This window comes from Pagrus major, chromosome 5 (genome assembly GCF_040436345.1).
Source record: "Pagrus major chromosome 5, Pma_NU_1.0".
Classification (NCBI taxonomy): domain Eukaryota; kingdom Metazoa; phylum Chordata; class Actinopteri; order Spariformes; family Sparidae; genus Pagrus; species Pagrus major.
This window is the reverse complement of record NC_133219.1, coordinates 26,113,155-26,131,434: the sequence shown is the minus strand read 5'-3', so window position 1 is coordinate 26,131,434 and position 18,280 is coordinate 26,113,155. Positions and strand designations below refer to the sequence as shown.

Genomic DNA, 18,280 nt, shown 5'->3' with positions numbered 1-18,280 from the left:
TTAAAGTCATTGGTCCTTTGTGTAACAGTATTTTCCACATCATGTACAGTGGTCAAGAAGGCAGCACGAAATAAAGAAGTAAACCAACAAAACAAACCCAATCAAAATACATTTTAAACTGTTATATTTATGTGACTGTTTATTCACTGTTTACTTCCATATAAAAATAGATAACAAAGCAGTTGTGTTCATTCATGAATTTTACAACATTTAGGGTAAAAGAAAAATAACTCAAATATTAAACACAAATAAAGTAAAGCTTACTGAACATATATTTTGCTATGTTTTCACTGTTGACACCTCTCAAAAAACATAGTTTGTTCAAGAACTTTAAGCATTAAGTTGAAACGAAGTGCAGTTATTGTTACAAGTAAATCATTTTTGTTCTCATAAAAAAGTAAATGAATGTGGGCTTAAGTATTTAACAATGATTTGAAATGTGGTTTTCCCTCCAAAAGTGTTCTTATGAGACTGGACTGTGACACAGCGGGCAGCAGTTGTATTTGCGGATCTCATGCTCTAGAGCGCAGTGTTTACACACACTGCACATCCAGAACTGGTACTCCTGGATCGGTAGACCCGTCACAATGCACGTGGGTAATTTTCCTACTGCCCTAAAAGGGGAAAAATACTTAATTAGAAGGGTAAAAAAAAGACAAGGAGTTTTTAGAGAGTGGCCTGTTGGTCAAATTTCCATTTTAGTGACTAAAACATAGACAACATTATTATTTTTTAAGTAAGCCTAAGAACAAGGATTCTTTACAGAGAATATTTCACAGGCCATGTACACTATATAGAGTGTTGAGTCTATAGTGGGAAAATGCAGATAAAGAATAAAGTAGGCGGTTGTTTACTGCATCTCCATGAAACTGTCTTGCGATGGCCACTGCTGGTTCATATTTTAATACTTATAATTTAAAAACATTCACCCCACTGATGACGCATCCAGCACCAGCGTGTGGCTGTCCTTAGGGGTGTGCTTTGTGAAGATCTCCAGGGCCAGATCCTCGTAAAGCTGCCGCTGTTCAGGGTTCAGATTTTCTAAGGACTCCAGCTTGATGAAGGCCTGTGAGCATGTGCCAAAGGCTTGATTGGCTGCAGCGCAAATGGCAAGCAGAGAGTAGATCTCCACCACTGGGATGATGTCTTCATACTCACGCAGGTGAAGGGCTTTACAAACGGAGAGGAATAGTGGATAGTTAGACTGATTCCACTCTGCCTGGTTGTGTCTATTATAAGAAACTTACTTGACTTAATTCCGTGACAGCACACAGAAGTGTAAACCATAACAAAGATATATGTGGCCTCACATGAAGGATGAAACCTGTTTTGCATGGATCATGTTTTTGCATATTGTCGCTGTCAAGTCAAAAGCATGTATCTCTAAATCTGGTGTCGAATTTCTTTGACAGCAACGATATGCAGCTCAGCTCCAAGTCAACCATCATCACAAGTGAGCAGGAACATGGCTTTAGCCAGAAATGGAGGTGACTTTAGGTTCAACTTATATATTTGTTCGCTGTTTTTGGGCAACGTTGTACGACATCATTTCTCTTCCAAGGGGCACAATAAATGAAAGAGGCAATAAATAAAGCTGGATTTATCAGTTCATCTAGTTGCCTTTTCACTATTCATTGAGTCTAATTCTTTGTGTAACCTTTTTTTTTTTTACAGTTATGGTTACAGACTGTCTCTCCACCTCCTTACATTTGTATTTTGAGTGTAATTTATTTGCTCCAAAAGTGACAAACCACACAGTAAACAAAGACAAAGAGAAATCTAACTGATAGCATTTTTTTTCAAAATTTCTATAGATGTTGTGATAATATTGTTCTCATGAATATGTTCAGCCACGGAAATCATGTAGTGCAAATCCGATATCATAACAGCCCTACTGTCAACAAATTCAGTCTTTTTGACATATTATGATAAGCTGCAACTTAGATTTACATTTGTAAAGAGACTTTGGTCAGATGGCATTAAACATTAGGAGGGATACAAAGTTTTAAAAGTTAAGCATTATACTGCGCCATGTACAGTATTGCCTTTGATTCTAAAATGAAATAGGAGCCTGTGGAATAATGCTTTAACTGAGATGACAGCCAGAGCATTGACAAAATTAGCACCTTCTTCAGTTTGTCCAGGTGCTTTCCCTACCTTCACTAGTCTGTAAAGCTAATAAGCATATTGATCTAATGACTAATGGCAGGCCTATTTATCTACACAAATTATACTATATTTTAATTATACTCAGCATTTTATTTAATTTACCTCAGTATTCTATTTTATAACTCAAGCATTTTATTGTATATAGTACTTTATTGTTTCTATATTTGCCCTTGTATTTTGATTGTATTTGTACTTGAATGTATCCACTGCTATCTATCTATCTATCTATCTATCTATCTATCTATCTATCTAATAAAATTTCATAATGCTTTGCATGTCAGTATAATGTCTACTTCAACAATGTGTGGAGAGACAACCAGGGAAATACTAGACCTTTTACTGATTATTCATTCTGTGAAGACAAAAATAATTCCAAGTGACAGTTTGAAATGAGGGAATACTCTATGTGAGCTAAATAATAACTCATGTACTAAATCCCTATCTATAAAGTGAAGTGCATGTGATGGTGTACCTGTGCGCATGGCATTCTCCATGTAGCCTTCATACAGCTGCCTCTGAGCAAGAAGAAAAAAGTGATATGCTTCCGCTCCACGCCAGGCATTGTCCACAATACGATTGTCTGAAGAGGTTGCTTCTTCCTCAAGCAGCCCAGCAAGTGCAAATGTTGCCTATTTACAGCAAATACAGGATTAACACTGCATACTGGACTAGTATTTGGTATACAGTACATACAGTATATGATGTCTTTATACATTTAAAATACAATCTTGACTTTTTACAGCTCTAGAACGGGCCATTCACAATATTTGTACAAATTATACTGTAATGTATTACCTCAGACTTCTTCCCTTTGGCTTTGCTCTGCTGTGACGTCTTCACCTGCTCGTGGTAATTTTCAACAAGACGTGCTGCCAGCACATAGAGCTTCTTCACCCGCAGTGGTCGGGTTCTTTTCTCTGCCTCCTCATCTGCTATCTGGAACAGTACACACAAATTCCATGGTATACGCCCACAAACACATAATTCCAGAAATCAATTAGTTACATATTAGATTTTTTCTTTTTTTTCATAATCGTTTCAAATATCTTTTTGAAACACTTTGCCATAAAAAATGGCCTGCAATAATAAGGCCCCAAGTGTGACTCACATTTATTCAAAAATACTTGATATAATTAATATATAGGGTCTTATTAATACTAAAGTTGGAAGCCATTTATCTGAATGAAGATCACATAATACTGAACACTTGTCATGAGGCCAGAGTAATGAGCATGCAAACATACATTAGACCCACCTTAAACATGAGTTTTGCTGCATCAAGAAAATGGTGGGCTTTCCGATAGAGTTCCACCACCTCTAAAGTTTTATTCTTCTCAAGTAGATGTGAAGCATATTTGGAGAGAAGAGATTTAATCTCCTTCATGTTGAAGGTCCTGGTGAGCTCCACCGCTTTGTTCCACTTGGAGAAAACATTCATTCAAAAACAATATGCGTTATTATTTGAGATTAATTTATTAATTTGATAAATACCATATTTAAAAAGCTACATGCAGAAGTAATGATCATAATAGTTAGTCCTATGAATGCAACAGTAACTTAAAGTCCCCTTCCTGTCAAAAATGTTTTTTTTCTACAGTTGAATGTTTGAGCTTCACTGTAAAGAATGATGTCTGTGCAGTTTGACACTAGAAGGCTGTTTTTTACATTCATTAATGGAAGTGTAGATTTTTTCTGCGCTCATTTAAAATCTGATTTTAAGGGGCAGCCCTACAAGCATGATGTGTGACTGGGGCTGCGACTATTTTCATTGTTGATTAATCTGTGGATTATTTTTTCAATTAATCAAATTGGTTGTTTGGTGTATTAAATGCCAGCAAATGGTGACAAATGTCAAGTTGACATCCTCAAATGTTTTGTTTTGCCACAACCCAAAGATATATATGCTAGTAACTATCATAGAGGAGTAAAGAAACCAGAAATTATTCACATTTAATAAATTGGAATTTTGATCTTTTTTTTCTCAATGATCAAAGTAGTTGACTATTAATTAAAAACAGAAAATACAATTTCTGGCTTCCAGTACTAAAACCCTCCTGAAAACAATCCACAGCATCTCACTTACAATCAGAGCACAACAGTTAGATAACACAAAAAGCCACTGTATTTTGCAAGATTAAGAGGAAACAGTGAAAGTGACAGCCTGTTCATTTCACTGTCAAAAACACAGCATCAAAAAGGAAGCTACTGAGAAGGGAGGAAGTTGGGTCTGCAATTTCTCCTTTTGGATTAATACAGTGACAAATACACACACATGTGACATCCTTTAAACAACAGCCAACTGTGTTCTTTCTCGCTGAGTCCAACCAAACCATTTTTTCTTGAACCAAATGTTAAAACTGACATTGGAAGAGCATAGTTTGAGAGCAGCATTCACACTCTAGGGCTAGATATCACTCAGGAGGAGGATGGGAGTGGGAGGACAGCAGGTGCCACAGAGACTGCTGTGGTCCACAGCTACCAAAGTGTGTATGTGTTCAGAGTGTCACTCAGAAACTCTGGTGCCACAGGGTTTGCATATGTCTCTCACCTGGTTCAGATGGACACAGGTGTCAACAGCAGCTTTGGGCTGGTTGCACTTAAGGTAGGCATTCACGGCCTGTTCACACATGCCCACAGTGGCAAACATCTGTCCAATCTCCTGCAACACAGAGATACAGTAGAGTAGTTCAGATTCAGAGTCACTGATGTCTGCAACTTCTATGTAAACAAAAGATCATAGAGTTACTTTTGGTCAAGTGGAACACATGGCTCACCGGTAAAAGTTTATGATTCTCTGGCAGCAAAGCGGTCAGCCTTTCAAGGCCATCATAGTCTTCTAACATATAGTAGCATTCTGCCAGCCTCTCCTGGTTACGACCCTGAAGATAGTACTGCACTGCATTGACCCTTGAAACAGAACAGAGGATTTATATTGAATGTCTTTGTACAATTCTCACATGCCAATAAATCCTATGAAAGAGTTATTGGTCACCGTTCTGATTCCCTAGGTCCCTGCATAATGCTATTCCAATGGAAGTGATTGTTGACAAAACCCACAGTTTCCATTCTGTGTAATTACTTAGTTAATATTCAAGTTAAACTGGAGCTAATATAAGATAAGAATTCATTAATCCCTCAGCAGGGAAACTCACGTGTTACAACAGTTTAAGAGTCATAGGCAGAGGGAACAACAGTGACTGAGTTATAGATAAAAAATGTAAAACAGAACAAGCAAGACAAAAATAGAATAATATAAAGAGAAAGTGAAAAAATCCTAACAATAATAAGCCCATATACATTATACACTATATACACTATTTGTCTTTTACTAATAGATATGGCCAAGGAGGACAATTGCACATGATAATAATTACGCACATAGTTGTAATACACATATTAGGTTTAACATTAGCAGTTACGCAAGTGCGTATCTTATCCAAAATCCACTCTTTATTACTGTTCCTTGTGTCCAAAAGATCTAAAATGACTCAAATGATGGTAACTTTGGAAGATACACACTTGATTTGGCTAACTCAGACTGCTGAAGTCTCACATTAGCTTCAGCTGAACATCACAATGCATTTTTGCTTAGGTTTGGTTGGATTTTGTCCTCCATCACTTACACTGGAAACATGTTAGGAAGGTCTTAGCTCTAGCTCTTTCAATGTACATATGGATATGGGGAGCAAAACAGAATTGACAGCAAGTTCACCTATCCTTTATTAGCATCTATAATACTGTAGCACCAAATAATGTAATATAATTTTTAACTTTTCACTTGATCGAAAATGTAATATATATAATATAAATAATAATGTAATAAAATGTCCTGACTGATATTGTAATAACATTTTTACCAATAATGTAATGCCTTATCACATTATTGGGAATTCATTACGTTTTTCAGGTGGGATAAATGTACCATTAGATAATCTTTTTAAATATTGCATATTACAAAACTTCTAAAATGGGTAGACATTGTTTCTATACTAAATACACTAAACGAGCAGAGAAAGGGTAAACAAAGTTTAAATACCACTTCTGTCTGTCAGCAAAGTAGTCTCCAACTGCATTGTATGCCTGCTCCAGTAGAGAGTCATCACAGTCACCAGAACCAGATTTGAGCAGCTGGAGCACCCTGAACCAGTCTCCCAGCTTGATCCGCAGGCTGATGGCAAGGTCCCTATAAGAAATAAAACATCCACCAGACCATGCCTAAAACACTGGCAGTGGCATTAAGGTAAAACTGACATTAAAGGTCCCATATTATGCCCATGTACAAGTTCATACTTTTATTGTAGGTGTCTACCAGAAAATGTTTGCATGTTTTGTACTGTCCATTGCTTCAGCACGTCTAATTACCCTCTGTCTGAATTCTCTGTTTTAGTGCCTGTCTCTTTAAGGACCCCCCCCCTCCTGAAAAGCCCAGTATGCTCTGATTGGTGAGCTTTCACAGGCCTGAGCAGGTAACGCACACCGTGTTTCTGAATCACTCTGCTGGTGTTTTTGCAACCACAGGTGTGCTGGGGGCGTTACTGAGGTATGACTTTACAGTTGTGGCATCACAACTTTACAAAAGTCCTGATTGCTCGTTTATAGGCACAGTTTCTGAATATGGGTTGTTACATTTCTTGTGGACTGACTGTTTTGATACTCCAATTATTTTTACTGCACACAGACCTGCTTTATAATAAAAAAATAGAAAACTCACTTTTTACAATATGAGACCTTTAAAAACAGCATATTGAGCAAAAGCAAACAGTAATTGAATTCATTAGTGTAAGTTTTGATGTCAACTTCGATATTCGAAGTTGATCTTCGAATATGCCCTGACAAATAAGGCTAAATGTACCTGCGATCCATATCCAGGTACATACGCTCAGCTTCCTCAAAGCTGCCGAAGTAAGCTGCCACCTCCGCCTGTTTCATGGGCTCACTCTGCAGGTTGCCCAGGCGCTTGACAAACTCAATGCCCTGGTAGTCTTTGCAACGTACAAAGGCCTGTTCAGCCATCTTCAGGTCCAATTTCTGAAGGGCTGCTTCAGCCAGCAGACGCCTACAAGGTTCAAAACAGAGAGAGGGGCCGCTTAGAAACTATTACCAGAGAGGCTTCATGAAATGATGTGCATGCATAAATCTTTACAACCCCTCTGAAAATGAATAAGTTTGATTTAAACTGGTGCTTAAGCTGTATGAAGTCTATTTAATCAATCTAAATATGTACTGTAAGTGGTCTTTACCAAATAATTGTCTGTAATCAATTTATCTGTGTCAAACTTCACAACTTTAGAACTCTATGAGAGTTCTGTCACAGACTGGAACTGACTCATAGAATAGGAAGGGCTATTTTTTTTATGTTGCCAGATTTCGAGGGATGCTGCAAGAACTGACACATCAATCAGAGAACACACATACGCTACAGCAATCGCACTGCTTCCTTAAAAGACTTACCATAAATCTCTTATACTCTGCTATCCTCCTCCAACACCAGCATAAAGTGTATGCACAGATGAAAAATTGTAGGGCAGGAGCTATTAATTGGTACCAACCTGAAAATGTTCTTTTTTTCCCTCTTTCTGTCCAACAGGCAATTAAGGATTCCTTGAGTATGATTAATTGAGTCTTGATTTTATCTGCTTTGTATCACATGGCAGTGATTTAACCTTTACATACACATCTCAGCTTTTAACCAGCAACAAAATAACTCCAGAAGAGAAATGGATTGTTTGCATGAGTAGAGATGGCCAGACAAACTTCATCAAGATAACCCACAAGGACACATGACAGTGCCAACAATTGACAAAAGACACATGACAGTGATTTAATCTATATATACATGTCAGCTTTTAATCAGCAAAACTAGCGCGTTATTTTCATGGTCATGCAACAATAAGCACAAGCAGCACTCCGACCAATCCTTTTCTTGACCTTGAAAATCGCTTCGCTTCTCTGTGTGGTATTTTGGTGTGCTTTCGATGCACTGGCCAAGACTTAGCACTTTGTCACTGCTCTTAAACATAGGGCCCTTAAACTTAAAGCCATGTTTTAATGCTGATTTAAAACTAAAGATTAAAATTTTGCATTTACCAGAGTCTTGGATGTGGATTGTCTTCAATGAACTGTGAGGCATCTTCAATCCCCACTTTTTCGATCAATGCACGACTGTCTCTCAGGGAGCGGATTTCAAAGTTGATGAGATTGTCTTTGTTAGGCCTCTCTGGATCCTGTTGAGCAAAATCTCATAACTAAGTGTTTGATTAAATCAACAAATATGAACTGCACCTTTGAGCACTTTCAAAGTGTTTAAAGGTGAATACTTTAAAGTTCCAGTTACGTGAAAAGCATCTCTTCGAGCCTGTTAACAACACCATGTATGAATTTCTGTCATTATTCAATCAGCTGTTACCACCATAGTCAACAGAACGGTAACATCAAGATAAGTCAACAATATGTCTAAATTTTTGTTAATCCATCTGCTTTAGGATATTTAAGATGCAAATAAAACTTTCAGTTGAAACTATGAGAAAATAAGTCTTGTGATATTGTCCTAAGTGGTTATGTTTAGGATAACTTTCAGCAACTTAAATGCTTTTTTATGTTTACCTTCATGATTTCATCGAGCAGAACAGATTTGATTTCCAGGTCTTCAAAGTTGCAAATGTATCCAGATGTTTGGATTGGTTCCTGTTTTTTTTAAGATACAAACCATTATTGCAACAGTTGCCTAATCCTTATTTCGTATCAACAAGACAATCCAGCTGATAATCATAATCATCACCTGAGCACTCACCTCTGGGTCCAGGTTCCTGAAGACATACATCCTGGTCTTCTCCATCATGGCAAACAAATCAGGGTTGTCATTTGCCCACTTCATGTCCCAAACATCCTTGCGCTCAAACTTGGATGGATCTCCTGCAGATGCATGGTTTCCTGTGCTGTCGTCTGTGGAGTTACGAACTTCCAGGTCCAACAACGTCAGCACACCTGCGATGTCGATTACAGCCAGACGACTAGGAAAATAATAATTATATTTTATGTGACAGCACTGCAAACATGAACATAAAATTCAACAGCTTTCATATTTGACAAACTGTGACGTCTCCTAATCTGGATAACACCAATTAGTGCTTGCCTGGAGTTGCAGTTCAATGACAGATAGTAGGCTCTGTTGTTCAAAGTGTATTTCTGGATGAGAACAACATTTGGGAGGCTGTATCTGTGGACGGTTCCAGACTCACGGCCCTGTAGGCGCGCGCACACACACACACACACACACACACACACACACACACACACACACACAAACAATGTTTCACTCTTATTTTACTTTTCATTTTATTGCATTGTTCCTATCATGTACATACCACAATCAGGGTCTTATCTGTTGCTGTAATACAACAAATGGGATCTCGAGTTGCCTGAAAAACAACAGGTGAACCATTACAATTTATACAGTTTATCTGTAGTAAAAAAAAATACTACATTGTAATTAAATGTATTGCTTTGTGAGCTGATAATTTATTTTAAGTTAAATTAATACTAGTTATATTCCCTAGTTATATTTACTAGTTATGTGTTTAGTTCATCCATTTTATACAGAAACTTCAAACATTACTAAAGTGAGGCTCAAGACAGTTCCAGTGAATTGAAAGAGTTTGTTTTCATACAGTAAGACAAAAAAGGCTTCACATAGAGTAGATATGTATACTGTGCTAAAAAGGCTCAGAAGTGTCTTTGTAGAGTTTTTGTTTTATTTTGTGCTACAGCCTGGATGTTACAAAACCTGTACAACTTAAGGGGTAAAAATGTCTCTTACTGTGAAGGCTTTTGCAAAATCTGGACCACTGTCAGTGGCTCCAGAAGGATTGCTGTCAATGTGGTAGACCCTAGAAAGGCAAGAAATGAGAACAAATGAGAGGTAGCCAGACAGATAAACTGTTGTCCTTTCCACTGAGGTGAACTATGGTCCAGGTGTGAGGATAGCCCTGGCAGAACATTAGGTCATGCCCAGCCTTTTTGGAACCTCAATGGCATTTGATTCAGATGAATGAATCCTTTTCACAGCACTGGCAGTACAAACACCCTACACTGAAACAGTGAGCCAGTTAACCCAAGGTTTCATCCACTGACTCACAGAATCCAGCCTTGTGGTTATCTTGCCTCCCTGTAACTTTCCATGATCTCTTTGATGTTGACTGTAAGTTCTGACGTTAGTCTATTTTGTCCCCACCCACTACTTGGCTTTGTTAAGTACACTCCTTATGACATGTGGATCCATTATACTGTTCATGTTGTGCTAATGTCCAAAAAAACCTCACCTTTCTCTTCCCTCCTTCTTAGTTCTCGTCAATTGGTTGATCTCCAGAGCAGTTAATTTTTTCGCCACTCTGTACTGCCACAAGTAGAAAGCCTCTTTGGATGCAGCGATCACATGTGTCTTGGTCATGGTGACAAACAGTGGATCTGATCAAGTAGACAAGTGACAGACTTCAAGATGAAGATCAGTGTAGAGTGAATATCATTTTTTATGCTTTGGAAGCAGCATAAAGGGTATCTCCACCATTTCTTTTTCATATTATAGTGTGTTTACAGGTTTTGGGGAGTACTAATGCATACATGAAAAAAATTAAAAGCAGTCCACTGGTCTAGCATTGCACTCCTATAACACTGTTGGACATGTAGACAGTTTTAAAAAAGTAATCAAAATCGATACAGCAAAACAAGAGATATTGCCTTTTAAATTTCTTGAATCTTCTGTTTTGTTCTTTCTTTTCAAAACCTGGTGCCTACTTTGCCCACAATGCAACTGAGCGACTGATAAACATCATTAAAGGACTTTTTTTTAGATTACATGCAGCTTCCTCTGGAGCCACAAAAGGCTTTATAATACTTTTTTCACATATCTACTATATGTCACATTAGTACTCCCCAATACCTGTTAACACACTTAAATGTGTAAAATTAACGGAGTTACCCATATATCAATTCTGTCCACTCTCTTATTATTTACCAAGGTTGGGTTTCTAAAAACCCATGCAGACAACAGAGGCATTGAAATCTGCAGACTTTAAAGTGTCTCAGCCTGAATTTCTCAGCAAACATTCAGCAGTATGTCAAGCAGAGACAGAATACTGAATATCTGTGAGATATGAAGAAGCCAAGTGCTCACTGTCTATTTGCTATAGGATGCTGAGGGCCCATGTGGGCAGCAGGTGGCAGAATGCCAGCCAATGTTTCTCTATACACAGTGTGTGATGTCGCACATTGGCTTGAAGAAATACACCAACCTTATGGTAAATTGGAAGTCTGATCAACCTACTGAATATGAAGATTTCACTCCTGTATTATTTCTCTGTTGACTGTATAAACTTACCAATGTCAATGTATTTTGAGTCTAGTGGTGTCCCAATGGAGTTGCACAGAATCAGGACATACTGAAAAACACACAGTAGTGCAACCTTATTCTCCAGGTCATTTCATGATCCTTTATCAAAACCAATAGTCCTCATCTTGAGTGTGTGTTTTTAATTTGTACATTACCCTTGCATGCCTCCCAGACTCTAACTCAGCATCCTCCTGTGTGGCAATGAATTAGAAAAACAGGAGGCAAGACAGCAGAGAAACATTTGTGATCCTTACTATTACAGCTCACTCTGTATCTTCTACTGTCTATACTGTATTTTTTCTACTGTATGTAAGAGTTAGAGACGATATGTCAAAAGCAGTGGATAAGCTTATCTATGAGTCATACATTAAACTAGCAAATCAAGTCAACCTGCAATGTTTTACAGATCATTACAAGTCCTTTTTTTGTTTTCCTCTCACTGTAGCATTGAAAATGAGGGCTTGCCCTCATGATTCTTCAAGATTAAATAAAGGTTGAATAAATTAATGTGTTGCTATGTCAGGACATATAATCCAGAGGTGTTTGTACCTGAGGCTGGGTGTCATCTGTCTTGCTGGCTAGGATGCAGAAGTCCCCTGAGGTAGTGATAGACATCAAGCTCTTTACATATTTGACAAACTTCTCGTTGTTTTTAGTGTCCCAGAACACCACACAGTACTCTTGTCGCTCTGGCTTTGTGTAGGCGTACACCACTGTGCTGCAACAGTAGCCCCACTATAAAGAGGCAGAAAGAAGCTGGTGAGATTCATCTCTTGTGTAGACTATACTCAAGAAACATGATAAAATACAAGACATGATTTCTTCAAAAAAAAAAAAAACCTTGTCAGAATTAAATTACAGGCTCAAAGAAAGTATTGGTCTTTGTTTTTCAGGTTAGGTTTCACAGTTTTTTGAATAATACTGTAAGAGCCATGACGTCAAATTATCAATATTAAATGTTAAGCAGTAACTATAATGATTAAGATGTGAGCATCTACACTGAGGAACGATAACGTTCTGTAGACAGTACTCCATCTTTGTCAGCAGGTTAGGAAAATAGATATTGATGACCTGTTTCTGCTCTACATTACACAGAGAAACAAAAAGAAAACCAGAAGGATATGGGTTCGCAAAAGCCTTTGGACTCTATGTGAGAATTTAGCACCCTGTTACAAGAATTGTCATCTTTTAAAGACAAATTTTACTTATACAATTGTATGGGTCAACATTGACTATCCTGGCAATCACCAAAGAGGACATCAGTTAAGACAAAACAAACTTCCACATCATCTGTCAGTGTAAAAAAAAAAAATGAATGTGATCCCAAGGACTTTATTACTCTACTATGACTAATTTCACCATCTTTGTTTAAAAAAGGAATAATATTGGTACTACGTGGTCAATTCCAATGTGTTACAACAGACAGAAACACTTACACACCAAATACCAAATTACCAAAATAAAAAAATATCACCAAATATTGCTTGGACAGAACCTACAAGCAAGGTGTTGTCTTTGCAGTCGACCAGTTCCAGTGTGTGCCTTTATGAGCAAACCATGCATTTTATGACATACTCTACATCGCCTTTAGACACATTTTGCCCCAATTTAATCTAAACACTCAACGGATTTATGGACACATGGGGCTGACCAATATTAATGTGACATATTTGGAATTTGTGATCAATGTTGCTATATGGAACCATGTCTGCCTTAATCTGTTTTTATTAACTCTGTCGTGATGAATACCCTGAGTGTTCAGTAGTGCTGTCACGATACTGGACTCTCTGAAATTGATACAATACCTTGAAAAATATTTAGATTTGATACCATATTCAATTGACACACCACTGAGGGAATACAATTTTAGATTTTCATCAAAAGATAAATATAAAAAGGCTTGTATACTGTGTGTTAAGCACAACAGTATTTAAGGTAATTCACCTCTGACCATAGTCAGAAGAGTGAGAAGAGATGGGCCTATGTGGGCACTGCAGTGGTGTGTGTATTGACTTGCTGTCGGAGAGGGGAGAGAGTAAGAAAGCACAGCTGGTATCAGTATTGATACTGTGGAAAATTAGTATTGAAAAAGTTTAAAATATTCTGCATCAATATTGATCGATATTTCGATATTTTTGACATACTAGTTTGCAACGGTCAAGTGTTTTAAACTTATACCAGATTAAAGTTTGGTTTTAGGTTGTCTACGAGTGTCTCCAAGAATTGTTTCTTCCCCAAATATTGTAATAAAAGCAAGCTACAAGCTACAAGTGTTTGCATTTACCTTGTAGTCAGGTCTTATGTTGGCAAAGTAGATGTAGGAGTCCACAGCCAGGCCAATACGCAGACCTCCTCCCTCCCAGGCAACTCCTGTCATCTGCTTCCCAGGAACTTTTAGAGTTCTCAGATGCTGTTTAAATAGCAAAAAGAATTTGAAATGCAGAATTTGAAATTTTACCTGTCTTAGAGAAAAAAGCAAATAAAACATTGTATTATTTATTATCTCAGTCCATTCTATGTAAATTATTCTGTGAAGTCTCATATATGTTAGTGAGAGAAACCCTGCATGCTAGACTGCATATACCTTATCTTCATATATAAAACGTTGTGATGGGACAAAATCTTCACCCTCACCTCCCCAAATGGAGTGTAGAACTGCACCACATTGAATTCTTTATCCACATTTGAGGCTCTGAGAGAACCAGCCACTGCCAGAACACTGCCACAATGATTCCACTGGATACTGACCACATTCATCATTGTGTCAATGCACACTGGGTCTGAAGAACAGGGCAGCAGCATAGCTTATCAATATTGGTAAACTTTTTATTGAGGTGTAAAATAGACAATATACTGCATGTTTAGAAGTTGTTTTCCTTACTTTCATCATTCTCGTAGCGCATGATTTGGCATCTTCCATTGTCAAAACAGATCGCAAGGCATGGACAGTCCGGTTCCACGTAGCCCCCAGTCCCCGCGTACCAGTGGATACCTGCTATACTGACAGCTCCAGTCGCATTGGTGAGACAGCTGATGGTCATTTTCATCTGAAAAACAACACAAATTTGGGCAGAACAATATGCAAAAAATGTTTGTTTATATATATATATATATATATATATATATATATATATACAGTATATATATATTAAATCACTTTGCCATAGTGATGTGAGTTACAATTTAAGTTGGATTGGTGATTTTTGCATGTAATATATAAAACATAAATATAATAATGATGATTATGAGCTTTTGGCTTGTATCTGTCCCAAACTAGCTTGTTCAATTACATCTGAAGAATATAAATCATAGACCGTGCATTTCTGTAGCACCACAATCCTTCATTAAGACACATTTATACACACAATATTTATCTCTACATTTTGAAATCAACTCAAAAGCACTTCATAAATGCTCGGTTTGGGCGACAAAATCAAACATTACAATATGTTTGACCAAATACTTTGATATCGATATTCTGAAAATATTGCACTCCCAGAGTTTAAAAGCCTGCAACTCCCATCCAGTTAGTCAGAACAGAAGCCTCTTAGATAAGAGGTGAAACATCGGCAAGAAACTGAAACACGTCCAGTTGCCTACGATACAGCACTTCTAATCATAATACCGTTCATAGCCCTGGTACATATTGAGATGAACTGACCTTTTCAGCATTTTTTATTTAACTTAAACGTATGCACTCACTATGAAGTTTCCTTGATTATCATAGATGTGTACTTCCCCGTTGGCCATGCCGAAAAGGAGGATCTTACTGTCTGGCGACCATGCCACATGAGCAAGTTGATTTCCCTTTAGCTCCTTTCCCCAAATTCGGTTTCCTACGGAAAAAAAAAAGAGGGAAAAAAAGGCATTTGTCCCACTGTACATGTTTGTACTCATTCCCTCAGTATGTGAACAGAGCAATCCCTGTCAAGAGAGCCTTAATTATTTAATGCTAAACTGATTGTACTGTAAACACATTGTGACTTATCAGCATTTATTCAACTTTAAGCAAACACAATATAAATCTGTTTTTACCATCTACAGATCCAACAATGACTGCTCCATCTTCATACACAATGCAGATCTTCTGCCCGTCAGCATTCCAACTCATGCTCCTTACCACCGACTTGTTCCGATTGTTAATCATCTCCTCGTACCAGGCACCTTTGGAAGGGTGAAGACAAATAACTATGAAAGCCGTACCTATTACAAGACAACTTCTATTTTTAGTTTGACGGCAGTAATCACCTTTGTATAGCATCCATACAATGATGAGTCCATTCTGGTCACTGGTTGTCAGCTTTTCATACTGTTCGTTCCATGTGACCACTTGTACTGCACCTGAAAGTGTTGTAATCACAAACTGTCAGATCACTTTCCAATGGCTTGCTCCACATCCTTTCACCACCAAACTATATCTTCTATTTTGTGAATGCTACTTGTTACTAACCTATAATGATAGATTTGACAACCACTGAATATAACTTACCACTGTGTCCCTCTAGAGTCTGGTTCATTGACAGATTACTGGGGGCAGCAAGGCCTTTAACTTTGGCATCATCTGTTGATAAAGCAGATAACAGTAAAAGAGATCAGGTTCAGAACCTCAATAACATTTAAGCAATTAAAGCAGTTGTTTTAATTGTTTCTTTAACTTTACTGTTGGTGTTGTTCTCTGTTGGTTTAATAAAATAATAACAGTCATTCCGTCCAACTACTTATAGCGACGGGACACTGAGGTACCAGAACACAGCCAAAAAGCTAATGAAAGTTGATTTCTTACAGAGTTAAAAAAAAAAAAAAAAAACTCAAATCCGTATCACATTGATATTACACAACAGCCTTGATTGTTACAGATAAACGTCAATATTATTCTTCAAAGTTACAGTTCTTGTTTTAGATTAAGGGGAAAAAAGGGGAATAGAATATTTTACGTAAACAAGGACTAATGGTGACACTGACACTGTAACCAGGCCCAGCCAACATCAGTTTATGGGTAAGCAGTGGACTTTATAACTCATTTCACACATGTTGTCCTTTTGGCCATGGGATAGGACTTCACTTATATAATATTTTTGTTAGTATTATGTCATCAAGTTTTGACAGTCTAACAAATGAGAAAGTAACTCTGACCAATCAACAAGCTTTTCAGTTTTATGCTAGTGACATGACTGACAGTACTTTGGTCATTTTAGGTTGTACATTGGGTTCCTTTGTATCCAGTATATCGCAGTTTAACACGGTAGAGAACTTCTCTATCAAACAACTCTATTTGTACGGTACATGTTTAATATGAGTCTAAAGCCTGAAATTCATTAAACTGTACCAGGACTGTGCAGGCTGTTATCTCCATCCCCTGAACTTACCTGTCTGGGTTTCAAGTTTTAGTACTCTGAGAAGACCATCGTCTCCTCCACAGGCAATGAAGCCTTGATCTTTGTTCCAGGACACGCATTTCAGATGGATATTGTTAGGAATAGCGATCTATAAAACACGGAAAATTGAAGCCACACTGTTAACCATCGCTCTAACATTTCTGTCATGACATACTGACAGATGAGAGAGCACAAGAGGGTGTTTGGCACTCACCTTCTTGCTGAGGTAGATAAACATGGTGGTGGTGGCGTTAGGCTATATGTATGCTAAATGAATTGCTTAAAACGGAGATAAACTAGTTAACATATCCAGACACTAACCTAACGTAAATTAGCAACCTAGACAGCTAGCTAAAGTGGGCTAACTTTTTCAACCTAGCTAGACACATCATAAGGCCTCGATCTGGTGAATGTAACGTTAGCTTGTATCGTTAGCTTTGCTAGTTACGTGCCTAAAAGCGACAGTTACCAAGTACCAAAGACGCTAAGAGTTCAATGCAGCCTCATAAATGATAAAGTCGACACGGGTTGAAGTGAAAAACGTGAGCAAATGTATTGGAAAAAAAATTAAATTCGACGTTTCGTTGACTGTATTGGACGACTCTAGTACTCAAGAGACTGTAGCTTCCCTCGGTCTCCCGTGGTAACCATAAACCGGAAGCGTTGGGTTTAGGGTCTTTGTGGTAGTTGTAGTTTTTCGTGTTAGCGTTCTGGTGGTAGGCATTCTCTTGAAGAATTGTCCCTTTGACCTAAAATAGCCCGTTAATTTGGTTTTCATATTGCATTTTTTATGGAAAAGCTAACACTGCTTTATTTAGCTTGGCAGGGTTGTCTTTGTCTTACATTATAAAAAAGCCTAGCAATGAATATGAATAAAACTTCATTTTAATAGAATTTTGGATTTAATTATGTTGAATGCAAAACATTAAAAGTGAGAATTTTAAGCCACTTGGAGTTCCGTAAAGACACAAAACACAAGATATGTATATAATCCATTGTTTCACAATATTTATTCTCCATAGGTAACTCTTTTCCCAATAGAAAATATACAGGCACGTTATTTTCTAGCACAAAAGCACCAAAATATGTAATGCACAGCACTGTCAGTTTGTTCCATGTCAATAACAAAGCAGAAAAAACAGTTTGTGTGTCTATGACAAAAATACCGTACAGTGAAATACAGTTTTAACTGGTAACAAAAACTGAGAATCTCAACTGAAAATCTCATGGTTTCAATACTTAGTGCATTGAAAATAGTCTTTAATGGGTAGGACTTTGGTCCAAGACTTGCCAAGTCAGCAAAGTAGCTACTGAAACAGTCCAATTACCGTTGTAGTCCCCAAACAGTTTC

General features: G+C 37.6%; 1 protein-coding gene across 2 annotated transcripts; it reads right to left on the bottom strand.

Annotated features, from left to right (window-relative positions):
* Positions 1-107: 107 nt before the first annotated feature.
* Positions 108-17,540, bottom strand: wdr35 (WD repeat domain 35). Of its 2 annotated transcripts, XM_073466775.1 has the most exons (28): positions 17,144-17,540; positions 16,921-17,038; positions 16,044-16,115; positions 15,803-15,895; positions 15,590-15,718; positions 15,257-15,390; positions 14,436-14,601; positions 14,189-14,334; positions 13,839-13,964; positions 12,104-12,289; positions 11,710-11,745; positions 11,543-11,603; positions 10,488-10,632; positions 9,986-10,055; positions 9,534-9,587; positions 9,302-9,411; positions 8,960-9,179; positions 8,773-8,853; positions 8,257-8,393; positions 7,022-7,225; positions 6,206-6,352; positions 4,944-5,076; positions 4,718-4,828; positions 3,425-3,589; positions 2,965-3,105; positions 2,642-2,798; positions 930-1,170; positions 108-614 (listed from the first exon to the last, which is right to left on the bottom strand). In XM_073466775.1, exons 1-28 carry the CDS (start codon positions 17,165-17,167, stop codon positions 464-466), a joined length of 3,558 nt encoding a protein of 1,185 aa, XP_073322876.1. In that variant the 5' UTR covers positions 17,168-17,540; the 3' UTR covers positions 108-463. The 2 variants fall into 2 exon arrangements, with proteins under 2 accessions (XP_073322876.1, XP_073322877.1); XM_073466776.1 differs by lacking the exon at positions 11,710-11,745.
* Positions 17,541-18,280: the final 740 nt, after the last annotated feature.